Below are 13,674 nucleotides of genomic sequence, written 5' to 3'. Positions count from 1 at the left end.
CCAGTTTGCATACCAAGTTTGAAGATTCAATAACAAGTAAAATCAAAAGCTAATGACCAGAGACGAAAAAATGACGAGGACACGTCATCATGGTAATCACTTGGTGAGTGTACCATGATTTGCAGGCGACACACATTTTGCCTTCAAATAAAGAATCTACTTCATTTCAAAAGTTAAAAAATGTGATATACCTTCTGCTGGTTTGTCTGCCGCTGAAATAAAACAAAAAACATTTGAAATATCTTATTGTGCGCATATTACTATCAATATTTTATTCAAATACTTTAATAACACCACACTTATTGGGAAGAAAATTCCCACAAAACAATCATTCAACTTGATGTTATAATGTGGAAAATCAGGGTATCAAACACAAGGATAATATCATTGTAAATCGGGTAACGTCAGAATCTTTGTGAAATAAGACCCAAAGATACTCTTGGGATATTGTTTACTGCCATATCAAAGATTGACATTACAAAATTAATTGCAATTTGTCAAACATTTTTTTAAAACATGTATTATGTTTAAAAGGCCCTTAAAGTTGATAGCATTTAAAATCATAATAAGCAAGATCATAACGAATTACAAATATCTTAAAACGGGATATACTGCAGTCAGTTTCTTATGTTAAATACGAAAGTTGGTTAAAGGATGCTGCAAAAACAATCTAGTGGCAGTGGTGATAGCTAGTTCTGGTATATATTGTGAAAAAGGGGTTTATAAGAAGACAGAAGAGCGGTCCGACGAAAAACAAACACGAAGACATTTCTATAATTACAAGTTATCTGTAAGAACAAAAGACTTGAAAGATTTCAGAAGAAACGCATCAATTTTGAAAACTATCAGCAAGAAATATGCTGTAGAATAAAAAAGGGCAAATAAAGCAAATAAAAGGATGCACAATTCAATGTTATTACACAATAAATTGAAAATGCACGAAGAAACACTCAAGACAGATACGCATAACAACATTTTTTTATTACGTAATTATACATTATTCGATTGCGGAATAGAGTGCGAAGAAAATATTGAGATACAAGCTAATCGGTTGAAAAACTGAACAGAAGCTACTCTTTACACACTACAGTGTATACATGCAAGCAACTAGACTATATGTATCTGGAACTATATGAGGTTAGGGCATGGCGAGTCCCAGTACCTTCCTCGCTTTGTTCCGCCTGTCCTGGTGTTTCTTCACTTTCCGATGGACCAGGTGCTAACTCTGTACCTTCTCGTTCTATGGTGAGCAAATTATTAATAACAACTTTGTTTTCATTGTTAAAAGCTAACTGTCAAAGAAGTTTATGACCATGATACATAGTTTTTGTTGGTTTATCAGTAAATAAATTAAATTCATTGAGCACAATATTTTCGATTTTTTGTCAATGGAGTTTATGTCTTTTTGGTCTATTTTGTGCAAGTAGTGCTTGTTTATAGGTAAAACATGAATAATTTCATCACTTGTTTTATTGTCAGATGAGTTATGGCATCTCTGTCAATAGCAAGCAAGTCAGGTTTGTTTTATTGTCAATGGTTGTCTGGCCTATCTGTTTTGAAGAGTAAGTTCTTATTGTTTTATTTTTAACGGAGTTACAAATCCTTTCTGTTTATTGGGAGCAAGTCATGCATGTTTATTGTCAAGTGAGTGAAAGGCCTTTCTGTCTTTAGACAACAAACATTCTTACTTAATTGACAAATACCTTTATGGCCATTCTGTCTATAGTGATAAAACAATTATTTTTATATTGTAAAAATGATTGCATGGCCACCCTGTCTAAGATAAGTTGGCACTCTGGCTATAATATGTAAGGTGTTCTTGATTTACTGTCAATATGTTCAACGACAATGCTCCTTTCTCGGTTTATTATAATAATATTAGTATTTCTGATTCTGTTGCAAAGTTGTAATTGCAAACAGTTATACATAACTGCAAATCAACACATTGTTAATAGTATCTTTCCTGTAGTTTGTTTATTATCTGTCTTTATAATCCAAACTATCTTTATTATCCAAATTATCTTATACTGTATTCCACTTTTACTAACTTAACAACCGTCTACGAAAACCCTTCACTCATGTAGCACTAGCACATACATTGCAAATAATAGTTGCAATTGGACCTTAATCCCTATGTAAACGTTAAAAATAACACAAGATTCCATGACACATAAAACATGATGTTAGTAATAAATATAAAACGTCAGCCGATTGTCACCTTAACTTTTGGACACATAATGCACTAATTGTATCATTGTGATGAATATCACTCGAGAAAGCTTTTACCTGGTTTAGCCTCCGGTGATTTAGCTCTTGCGTCCCCTGGTCCTTGTTCTGAAATTACCAACCACATATAATTACTCTTATATTATTCTGTAATTGAATGTCATTAGCTACACTAATATTTATATTATGTAATTCAATGACATTATCTACATTTAGTGAGTAACGTGTGAGTAGTAAAAACAGTGCATAACGATTAAAATGAGAACGACTATGTTAAACATTTTAGTTTTTGCTAAACCATGCTTTAAAACTCTGATGTTTTGTACAATACAATATGGTATGCTTTTTGTGTGTTCAACAGAACGAAATGTCCACTATCAATTTTAAATATTTAAGCACACACCCGTTTAAAACAGGAACGATATGATGCAAGAGAAATTACAGTTCTAACATCCAAATATAAACAAATACATTGGAAGAAAATCTAGTAGTTGCCAGGCAGGCGGTATCACTGCTCTATGCTATATGTACGGGTCTCTGTGTCTCCTCCCGGGAGGCGCGGGAACCCTTTTATTTTTGGCGACAACATGCATGAAACAATACCCTTCTGTGTGGCAAGCAGTACATAAGGGTCACCATGGTGGGATTATTAGTAAACAATATATAATGTCCAGTGTGTAATAAAACGATGTATGAATAATTTAAGGAATGGTTAGTGCACTTTAAAATCCAATCAAAAACAATTTTGCATGCCAAAAACTAATATGACGATGTTACATGGGAATACAATTGGTGTATTTTTTTTTAACGGGGGATAAATCAAAATCAGGTTTATATGCCAGATAAAGGATGCACGGGACTTAAAATAATGCGTGTAAACCAAATTCCACAGTGTATCAGAAGGTTAGGCATTATGGCATAATGCAGCAGTTGGGTACAATGTAAAAGGGACCTCATCATTGAGTTTAAAAGGGGATACTAAAATAAGGTGACGGTGTAATACAATGTTCAGGAACAATAGTGTGTAGGAGTAAAATGGAGAAACAAATACGGAGTCGGTGTTATGCAATGTTAAGGAACAACAGCATATAGGGGTACAACGGGGTCATCAAATCGGGAAGTTACCATATTCTGGGGCAGGTTCATTGGTGATGTCTTGTTGCTCAATAATTGCCACTAGTAAATTGGAACAAACAATGCTTTACTCGTTAAAAATAACCCAAGGTCTTGTCATATAGTGTGCTTACTGTTTACTTCTACTTAGCATTTCATACCTTACATTTGCAGAATGTTTGCATATTACCATTAACCAGTGAAATGATGAATAATAGTTATTTAATGTAAATTAATAACAACAAAGTTATAATGAATGAAAAATGGCTAATTGAATACTGACAACAATTACAAACTAATAAAAGGTATATAATGTAAAAGTAAAAAGGTAAAACATTTCTGTTTACAATCTAAGACTTCGTAATACAAAATGTATATCAAATATGTAACAAGTAAATAATCAGTAGAGTAATTGCTGGAAATACGATTACTATTGCTGGAAATACGATTACTATGTTGCATGCATATAAAAAGGACTTGTATTACAAATTGATTTTGCCTAACTAAAATAAAAATCTACCAGGTATGGCCAAAAAAATAAATTATTAAACTCGTCTACGTCCTACATATAATGCGGTGATAGCATCGAGTTGGACTTGTGAAAACAGTATAAAACACCAAATGAAATTACCTATACAAGAGTCAAATATTTCATCTGTGAAAAAACATTCTTATAACATTAAAAGGCTCATTGGACTAGAAAATTTATTGAAAAAAATACACTGAAGTACATGTTGCATTAACCGCATGGTGTTATGTTTATGTCATACTTTCACTAGACAAGAACAACTCCATTTGCCCAATGGCAAACAATCATTTAAATAACTGCCATTTTTTCACAAATGTAGAACGCAGACAGTTAACTTATTTCCATAAGTGTACCTAAAATACATGATATCTTAAATTGAAAACAATTAACAGAGAACATGTGAATATATGAATTAAAACCTGTTGTTCGTGCGTTCATGTTTTATAAACATGCGGGATCAATTCTGAAAGTGTTCCAAGGAGAGCTAGATGATTGATTCATTGATTTGAAGAGGTTTAAGCCGTGCAAACGCACTTAACACTCGAACAAAAACCAAATGAACATTAAACTTATAATGAAAGATTATAACAAAACGTGAGTTTATCAACTGGCAACGGAATGTACCATTTATGGAATCACCACTTTTCGTATAGACTTTACTATTTTTAGAGGTGGCAGGGGAGCTCAGTGGGGACTCAGCCGGCCATTGAGATTTCAAAGCATTCCCTGTCAAAACAGTTTATCGATTTGATATTTAATAATAATTACTTCTTAAAAGAAATATTTTTTGGAAAACAAAGTATGACTTTAGAAACTGAGTTTATCAATATAATATGTTAAAACTATTATTAAAAAAAACCATTTCCATTCAATGAAAAGTATATCTTTACTAGAAGTATGTTACTAGACTGGTCAGTTCCAACTGTTAATAACAAAGATGTGCTCCATACACCAGAGAAATAGTATTCCATATCACTCGTGAGATCTGTTTAAATCGTAACAATGCTCATTTGAATGCCGCTATATATGTCATACAGAGAAACATGCTTCAGCCATAACAACTCGGTAATATACACAATAGTATTTAGTTAAAGTAATATGGGTGACTGAAAATTCTACTAACCTTCTTGTTCATCTGTTAGATTTACATGAAAGAAAAACAGCATAATGTTAGCAACTAAACTTGAAGCAACATACATTTAGCATTATTACATTACACACGAACTTCTTCTAATGCATACACTATGTTACATCCCCAAAAGTCACAACCAACAAGGAACATTAGCTTTTTAAAAAGATATATCAATGCCAACATAAACGGTAAGTATTTTCTGTGCTGTACTCTATCTGATAAAATTAGTTATGTTATCTGTGAGATCTTTCTAAATAAAAATAAATATTCTGAGCAATTCTTTTAACATTACTTTTTAAAAGTTAAGCTTAACTGGGAACATAACAGACATGTAAAACATCACAAGCTAAAAAAGTAAAATTATTTGCTACTCTGCAATAAGTACAATGAATAATTTTAAATCTCAAATGACTTTATTAATATACCTAGTTTGAGAAAAAAAACATTAAAAAAATGAACGTGAGAATATTAGATTTATGTGACCAAAATGGATTGAACTAAACGCTTACCAAAAAAAAACCCCACATATAAAGTATTTTATGTTTAATTTTTTTAAATCAAAAGGTTACTAGAGTTAAATATATTTTATGTTAATATAAATCACCGCTTACAGACTAGTTAACTTGTTTATCTGTTTAAAGAAAAATGAGAGATATGATGTCATATTGATTATTATATGTGAACCCCTACACCATAAATCACTCAACGTAGGTGTACATAAATATATGTCTGATACTGACAGCAAAGCATGAAACAAAGTTTAATAAGAAAGCTTTGCCTATTATACTACAGGGATAAAACGTGCTAACAAAGTTTTTTTTTAATTCAAATGCATGTTTGTGGCCATGACTTCTGCTTCTTCTAGGCGACGTTTTGACTTTCGAAAATAGGTTTTTGCGATGCTTAAAATCATGCAACTTTGATAACAAAAAATAGAAGCATTTTGTATGACAGATAATGTTTCATCCACAAATTGTATATTTTATGATATGAATATTATATAAAATATCAAATATAAAGCAAATAAAGAGGTTCACATCAATAAAATGCTAGTGTCATGCGATGTATAAATGGCTTATATTTAGAAGCTATAATTGTACTGGTTATTGATTTACATAATATTATAATAAACAAACTTTACATTTGTTTCTGACTAACACTGTGAGGGACAGAATATTAATAATGCACTGGAAACTACAGAACTGGCCCAGCAGCGCCAAACATTTTACAAAATCATGTTTAAAGGCAAAATGGCTAAGGCCTAACCGCCACTGATTTAATTTTAAGTCCAATAGAGAGATGAGACCAAACGCATCTATCTACTTATATATATATATCAATTTGAACTTTTAAGCTGTCACCCCTCGAAATGTAGCAAGGTTATATGTAAAAATAGTAAATTTATTATGTAATATTTAACCCCAAACTTCTTAAACTTAGTAACACAAAAAGGGTTTTATTTCTAACTAGCTAACTAGGTTGGCAGTTAAGATAAAATAAAATGGATTTGATATAAATAAAACAAAGAAATATACAAAAACAAACAACAAAACAAACAACAGAGACATGCAATATAAACTAGCTAGTTTGAAAAGAATACATCAATGTCGAAAAAGATATAATCATGATCTATAAAGAACTACTGAAAAAAAATTCTAGCAAATATTTTTCTAAGTCAATAGTTTATTTTCTTATGCTTCTATAATAATTACAGAGCTTAATACTTCCTATTTCATATAAATTACAAGTCTTTTCAAGACCTAGCAGTAGTTTATTTTGCATGGGTCTTTTACCTATGAACCTACAAACTTCAAACACCCCAAACCAAACTAGTACAAACAAAAGTAGTTCCATATTTCTGTTACTTGTTAAACACTGCTTTTATAAAAACGTTTAAAAGGTTAAATGCATATTTTCATAAATATGATGCTTTGCTTAACCGATGGATAATAGTTATAATATAGCTTTGATACTGCAAATGGCCATTTTTACATTTATCTAAATGTAAAAACAGACCATACAAATTGTATGCTTTTAAAGATATTTCGCATACAAGAAATTTCTTACACTTGAATACTGAATAATTTTTCTGTCAAAATATAAAACATCAAATTAGTAAGCAATCAATGTAAATGACACACATGACATGGCTGGACATCAAACAGACCCATGCATTTCTGAAAGCTCAGAATCAAACATGTTTACAAGAATTATCATTCATTCAATAAAGTTCTCTCATGCTACGATCTTTATTTGTGATTTATTCATGTTCATTACAATTCCAGTCATGCCTTTTTCTATTATTGGACTCATTCCAGCTAAAATAGTTGTGTTAACATGCTCAGAAACACTTTTGATTGATTTTGATATAAAGGTAATCATTCCTATGAATCATTTGTTGTAATTTCTTTTTTTCGGAACTACATTAACTTTCCCTTTTATTCAATTTAATTTTGAAATACTGTAACCTTTCATCTTCATATTAAAGCATGCAAACCATTTTAATACATTTCTAATGTAATCAGTCTTACAGAACATGTTAATGATTGTCACATATGTACCTTTTAAAACCCATTAATTTCCAATATCTTCGATAACATCAGGCTTTTCTTTTCTTTTGAAAATTAAATGACTTAGCATATATGGAATCCATTTCTCTATATAATGACTCTATAGATCTATCAATTACCATCGATACTTATATGATTAAACCACAATTCCGATAGAACAGATTCAATCAAGCTTTAACACTTCTTTATACCCCACATTTCACAACCAAAGGAATGCATATGTTATGCTGAAAATATGCACTGATGTGAAGTGTTTTCATTTTATAATAATCTTTGCTGACTAGCCTAAAATCTGATCACACTGCATTGTTCAACACATACTGTATTATGAAAGAGACTGTTCTTTGCAAATCAATTCCAGGGAATTCTGATTATGATCATGTTTGTGCCAACAATATGGTTTATGTTTTTAAACATCAGTTTTCTGCTAAACATATCATTAACTTATGGCATTCTCAATTTTATGCATCTAAAAGCTCTTTACTGTAATTTCTAATTATTATTACAAGTCAAATTGACAATTTCTATCTTACAAAGAATTTCAGAGTAGCAAATCTTAGAACACTGTAAGCAAGAATCATTCAAAAGCATATCCCCAAATGAAGAGATTTCTAACAGATCTAAAACTCGTGCACAAATTGGTAAAAAGTGATACATTGTATATAAACTGACTGAGAAATACAATGACATGCTTGGGCTTTTGAAGATATTTAATAACAACAATTAGACAACATTAAAACTTTTAGAGAAACTTTTCTTTTTGAATTGAGACAGAAATAAGACAGCTTGATAATTCTGGGGACCATGGTATGGTATAAGCATAATTTTCATTTGGATGGATAAATCATGCAACATTAACCTTTGTTAAAGGTATAACATTTTGTTTGCTAAATTTTTATGTAACACATTAAAGCTCACTTTCACAGATTGATATTTTCGACATCTTTTAAATTTTGTCTGAGAATCAGCTGATTTTGGCATTAATGTCTTCAATTCAGTCATACAAGTTAAAGATAACTACAATATAACAGAATAAATTGGTCAAAAACGCTGAAAATTAAGCCATCAAACATCAATTTTCTACCATAAATATTAAAAACTGCTATCTTATCTTTAGTCAGCCTTTTTATATCACTGGTTTCTAAACATTTACAAAAAAATTGACTTTTTCAAAGACAAAAAATAAAAAAAGTTGTCAAAACGATCAATCTATAAGAGTGCAGCTATAATATATTATTTTTTTATCCAAGCACATGCATTTTACTTTAACTTAAATTGCTCCTACTAAGCCCATATTTATGTTGGTTGCATTCGGATAATGGGGTATTCGAAAATGGGGGTATTCGCAACGGAGGGTACTCGTTTTTATGTGGGAGATATAATGTGGTCGTATTGCAGTTATGAGGGACAATAAAAAAACATATAGAGAATGATATTCATTATGTAGTTGTGTTTGTTAATGCTTAGACTATAAAGCATATATGATTTTGGTTTAAATGATGATATCTTAAGACTGGACTATTAAGCATTAGTTAAAACATCATAGTCTTACGTTCTATGAACAATTACTATTCAAATATGGATCATATTAACCACAAAATTGGTAAGAACATTCACAATTATAAAACTCTTGTTAATGACAAAGCTGTTCAAACATGTTCAGTTAATTATTGAAATGCCAAAATAAAATTTCTTTAAATGTAAGTTGACCCTTACAGGATGAAAATGACTATGCATTGCAAGACCATTGCACAAATTGGTTACAGACCTAAACCTAAACAATTTGCAAATTTTGGTTAAATACATATATAAGCAGTGTTCTACAAAAGAAATTTGGAATCTACCTCTTAAGGAACCATCTTTATTGAAGTATAATTCACCAAATATTTTCGTGATTGTTGTCAATGCATGTTCTTTGTCAGTTGAACCGTGAACAGCATTTCTCAAAATGTCTGTGCCGTATTTTCCTCTTAACCTGCGAAAAGAGAAAGGGAGAAGTTATAAATGGCCATAATAATATACATATATCCCAAAACGAAATTTCAGCTCTATTTTGATGCTGTAAATTATTTGATCTTTTATAAAAAAAAACGTTTTTTTAAATACAAATCAACAAAAATAAGCAACTGAGAATAGACAAATATACATTTAATTTGTCAATCCATGACAAAGAAAACATTCATTATTACATAAAAAACATTTGATACAAGGTGACTTTTTTCTATATCATTTGTTTTAAGGTTTCCTATGCAATAAGTTTATTATCAACATTTTACAAAGCAAGCACATAATTTGTTGTGCATTCTGTGAACTACCATGGGCCTCCGGCAATTAACAGATATCGTTTGATCATCGTAGTGTTTGGCAGCATTGCCTCATTCTTTTGGTAATCTTGACTCGTTTATAAGGGGGTATTTGGAAATGTGTGCAGAACAAACAAAATTTGTATAATATATTTTCTGCTGACTGAGCCATATTGTTTGAAAATAATCAAAGATTGAAAACAAATTCAGATCAATATTTTAGTCATTTTCTAGTATTAAAATTGGTCTGGCGCAATCGGTAAAAACCGGCAAGTTTTCGGATTTTTGAAAGTCTGGTCAAGGGTCATTTGATCATCTTGTAAAGAACATTTCAAGCATGGATTATTTTCAAACCAATAATTTGATAAAAATCCATGTACAAAACCACATCATGTAGTTACATTTATACAAGCTTATAACAAAGGAAATGAGATTTAATATTCACTTACAAAATGAGTTTGAAACTCAGACACAGAAAACAGGGTCTGAGTCTGAATTTAAGACTCAAACTCAGAAAAGTTGAATTTGTAAAAATGTCATTAAAGGAACAAAGCTGGTAGCATATTATATACATCTTACAAATAATTTGCTCTTCAAAAAGGTGCACATTGTTTGTCAAACTATGTTATAACATAGATATTTTAAACGTATAAGAATTCTGTTTCCTGAGCAGAGTCTGTAACTCAGACTCAAGTCATTAATGAATACAGACCCTGAATTCTTAATTGTTTCAAATATATGTATAACAATTTTTTTTCACAAAGATGTCTGTTTGTAACAAGTACAACAATTTTACCATCTTGATTTCTATAATATAGATAAGATAATATGTTGTTTTCCTGAGTCTGAATCTTAAACTCAGACTCAAGATGTTAGAGAATACAGATCCAGAACACTTACGTGTCAGGATCCACTTCCTTTGCCTGCAATGGGTCAGTTGGTCCAATAAGGGATCTCCAGCCTTCTACTGCACCCTCTCGTGAAAGCACCATGAATAATGTTGGGCCGCTGGAAAAACAGTAACAATTTTTCACAGTATGAAAGCAAGAAAATGTTCAAAATGACAATCACAACAACAGGAGCAAACACCAAAGCTGACGTCTGTTGATTTTCAAAAAAGGGGCATAACTGTACCGTTATTAAATCTAGAGTTATTGGCCTTGATGTACATGTTTTTATTATCTCTGACCACACGTGTACAGACCTTCATTGGAATATCATTTCTATTTTTAGTAATGTCCAAGGTAATTGTTTACGCACTCCGACAATGCCGCCATCAGCAAAGGCTACAACAACACCTAAAATTGTTTCCCTTTTTCGTAAAATATAAATTGGTGCACTTCTTATGCTTTTGTTTTACATATTGGCGTGTGGATTTCAATGCTTGTCTGTAATTAATCAGCTGATCAAGAAGGACAACTCTGGCCACATTGAAGAGATATGTTGACTTTTTTGAAAACCGAGTTTAGAACTTGATGCTCTCTATATTTCAATATGGAGATATACACGAAACTTCAGGGGCAAGTCAAATATCTATTGCGATCACATTTAATGGCACACATAATAAGTCATTAAATACATCAAACACTAATTAAACATATTTAATGGTCCAAAACTCATTCATTAATGGTGGGTTGTTTTCCTACTCTTACAAGCATACCTGGACATATGGTCCACAAGTTCATTGTAATATTCCTTGTCCTTATGATCACCATAAAACTCCTCTGCAATCTCTTTGGACAGTGTAGTCTCCTTGCGAGCAGCGATTCGGAAACCAGCCTCATGGATCTTGTCAATAATCTCATCTGAAAGATTACAGAATTTTCGTAATTGTAATGCTCTAATATCTACTGGCATTATCATATCTTAGATGCATACCTGCACCTGACAAAGCTCATCATCACAATTCAAATTTATAGGCTTGATGATGCAATAGTATCATGTTCAAATCTTTTCTGGAAAAATGTGTATCAAATTTCATTATATATATATATTCAGTAATTTTTATGACAAAGTTATGACAAAGGTTTATTATCAATATCAACTACCAATGCTATTACAAAACCCCATTTTTTTCTTTAAAAAATGCTAAAGCTATTAAGGAAGCACTCTTACTCCAAAATAAGATTTTCCTAAATTAATACCATTGCTTCAAATACCAAAAGCGATGAATAAATGATAAAAACAATGGTTTTTATGAAGAATACAAAGTTATTTCAATACACAATATTTCTTGCTTATGAGACGATAGTAGATCACAGTAAATCATTTAGTACTCACCAATCATTTAATAATTTTACGTTTTGAACTATTGAATACACAATCTTGAAATCAGTGATAAATATTTTCCATAAATGCATCATTTAGTAAGTAGTTAAAGATTTATCACTCAAAATTGATGTTTGTTATACATGTGTATGTATTGTTTTTGAATAAAAGTGTAACTTATTAAGAGAAGGGTAGGAAAAAAAAACCTCACCCTTTGTTCCGTGAGCATCTGGCTTGATCACAGCGATAGTCTGTTCCATGGGGAAGAAGTATTCTATCTCTTTTTTCGCTGTCTCTTCAGAGTCTGACCCGTGAAGCATGTTGATACTGGCTCCCTCTACACTAAACTGGGCTCGAAGACTGGAGATATATTAAAGTGGTTAGTATATTTATTATGGTGAAGAGTTTACATCATCATTCTTGGGCCAGCTTCAAAAACATTTGTTCTATTTGCTGCAAAAACTATCCCCACCTATAGTTTACTGCAAATAAAACAGGGTGGAGGTGAACTCCCTCATCCCCCCACACTACCATCACATCCAACCCCAATAAAAAATCATATGAGCTACTGGTAATATGATGTGGATAATATATCACTTGATGTGATTAAAATAATATACTGTTGCTGTCTCAGCTGAGTTTACCCGTTTAAAAATAGGGCATAATGTTTTCTCAGTTTTTAGTGTGTAAATTTAGCATGTGAAAGTCACATGATTAGTACAGATACATATACTGACAATTTTTTTAAAATTTACTGGTATTTACATGGTAGACAAACCAAGTAAATTTTGAATTGAAAAAATACCCCAAAACTGCGAAAGATATATATGTTTCGGTAGCAATGTGATTCATCAGTAAGTAAGATTCAATGGGTTGTGAACAACGATATCAATTTTATGTAAGTTTTTTGACAATTTTCTTTTTTTCTTGCAATTGTAACATCTGGTTTTTAGCCCCTTTAAGGATTAAACACCATGTGCAACACGAACATTAATTTTGAGAAACTGGCAGCAGATAAAGGTAGGGAAGACTACAATAATTATGATGTTCTACAAACTACAAAACAGCTGTACAATACTATACAATACACTTATTATGTTGAATACATGCATGTAATGTGTGCATATGGAACTTGACAATATTTTATAGAACAAGATGCAAAATGATAAATGAACCAAACTTATGTTTTTTTAAATGCTTAAAAGGACTGAAAATGAGCACAAATACAACAATAGTTCTGTTATCAAAATGAATCCCTGCTAGTACATCAAACTTGTACAACAAATGTTGGTATGCGTTATATGTTGATACATGCATAACACAAGAATGCTGTGGAGTGAACATCAATGCTTGTCTGTTTTTAATCAACAAAGGGGCATTACTCAACAACTTTTTCACTCAAAACTTATGGGCTGTTTAGTACATGCCCTTTTTTTTCCTAATGGCAACATGTGTACGAAATTGAATTCAAATATCTTGAACATTTTTGATTTACGACCAAGGTAAGCCATTTTGCATGCCAATGGCACTTCG

The 13,674-nt window shown here is 31.3% G+C and overlaps 1 protein-coding gene across 14 annotated transcripts in view; it reads right to left on the bottom strand.

Moving 5' to 3' along the window:
• The window catches only part of LOC128240255 (thioredoxin domain-containing protein 6-like), a 40,068-nt gene that overhangs the window by 2,414 nt on the left and 23,980 nt on the right, over positions 1-13,674 (bottom strand). For 10 of the 14 annotated variants that reach the window (XM_052956803.1, XM_052956802.1, XM_052956797.1 and 7 more), the window contains 7 exons: positions 12,353-12,501; positions 11,534-11,678; positions 10,774-10,881; positions 9,415-9,545; positions 2,287-2,334; positions 1,163-1,240; positions 192-212 (listed from right to left, as the gene is read on the bottom strand). In XM_052956803.1, coding sequence (XP_052812763.1) covers positions 192-212; positions 1,163-1,240; positions 2,287-2,334; positions 9,415-9,545; positions 10,774-10,881; positions 11,534-11,678; positions 12,353-12,501 — 680 coding nt within the window. Of the gene's footprint in view, positions 1-191; positions 213-1,162; positions 1,241-2,286; positions 2,335-4,991; positions 5,004-9,414; positions 9,546-10,773; positions 10,882-11,533; positions 11,679-12,352; positions 12,502-13,674 lie in introns of all 14 variants that reach the window. The other 4 variants (XM_052956801.1, XM_052956804.1, XM_052956806.1 and 1 more) reach the window with 4 other exon arrangements.

The sequence above is a fragment of the Mya arenaria genome, chromosome 7 (genome assembly GCF_026914265.1).
Source record: "Mya arenaria isolate MELC-2E11 chromosome 7, ASM2691426v1".
Classification (NCBI taxonomy): Eukaryota; Metazoa; Mollusca; class Bivalvia; order Myida; family Myidae; genus Mya; species Mya arenaria.
The sequence above is the reverse complement of the archived record's forward strand: the minus strand, read 5'-3'. Positions and strand labels throughout refer to the sequence as shown.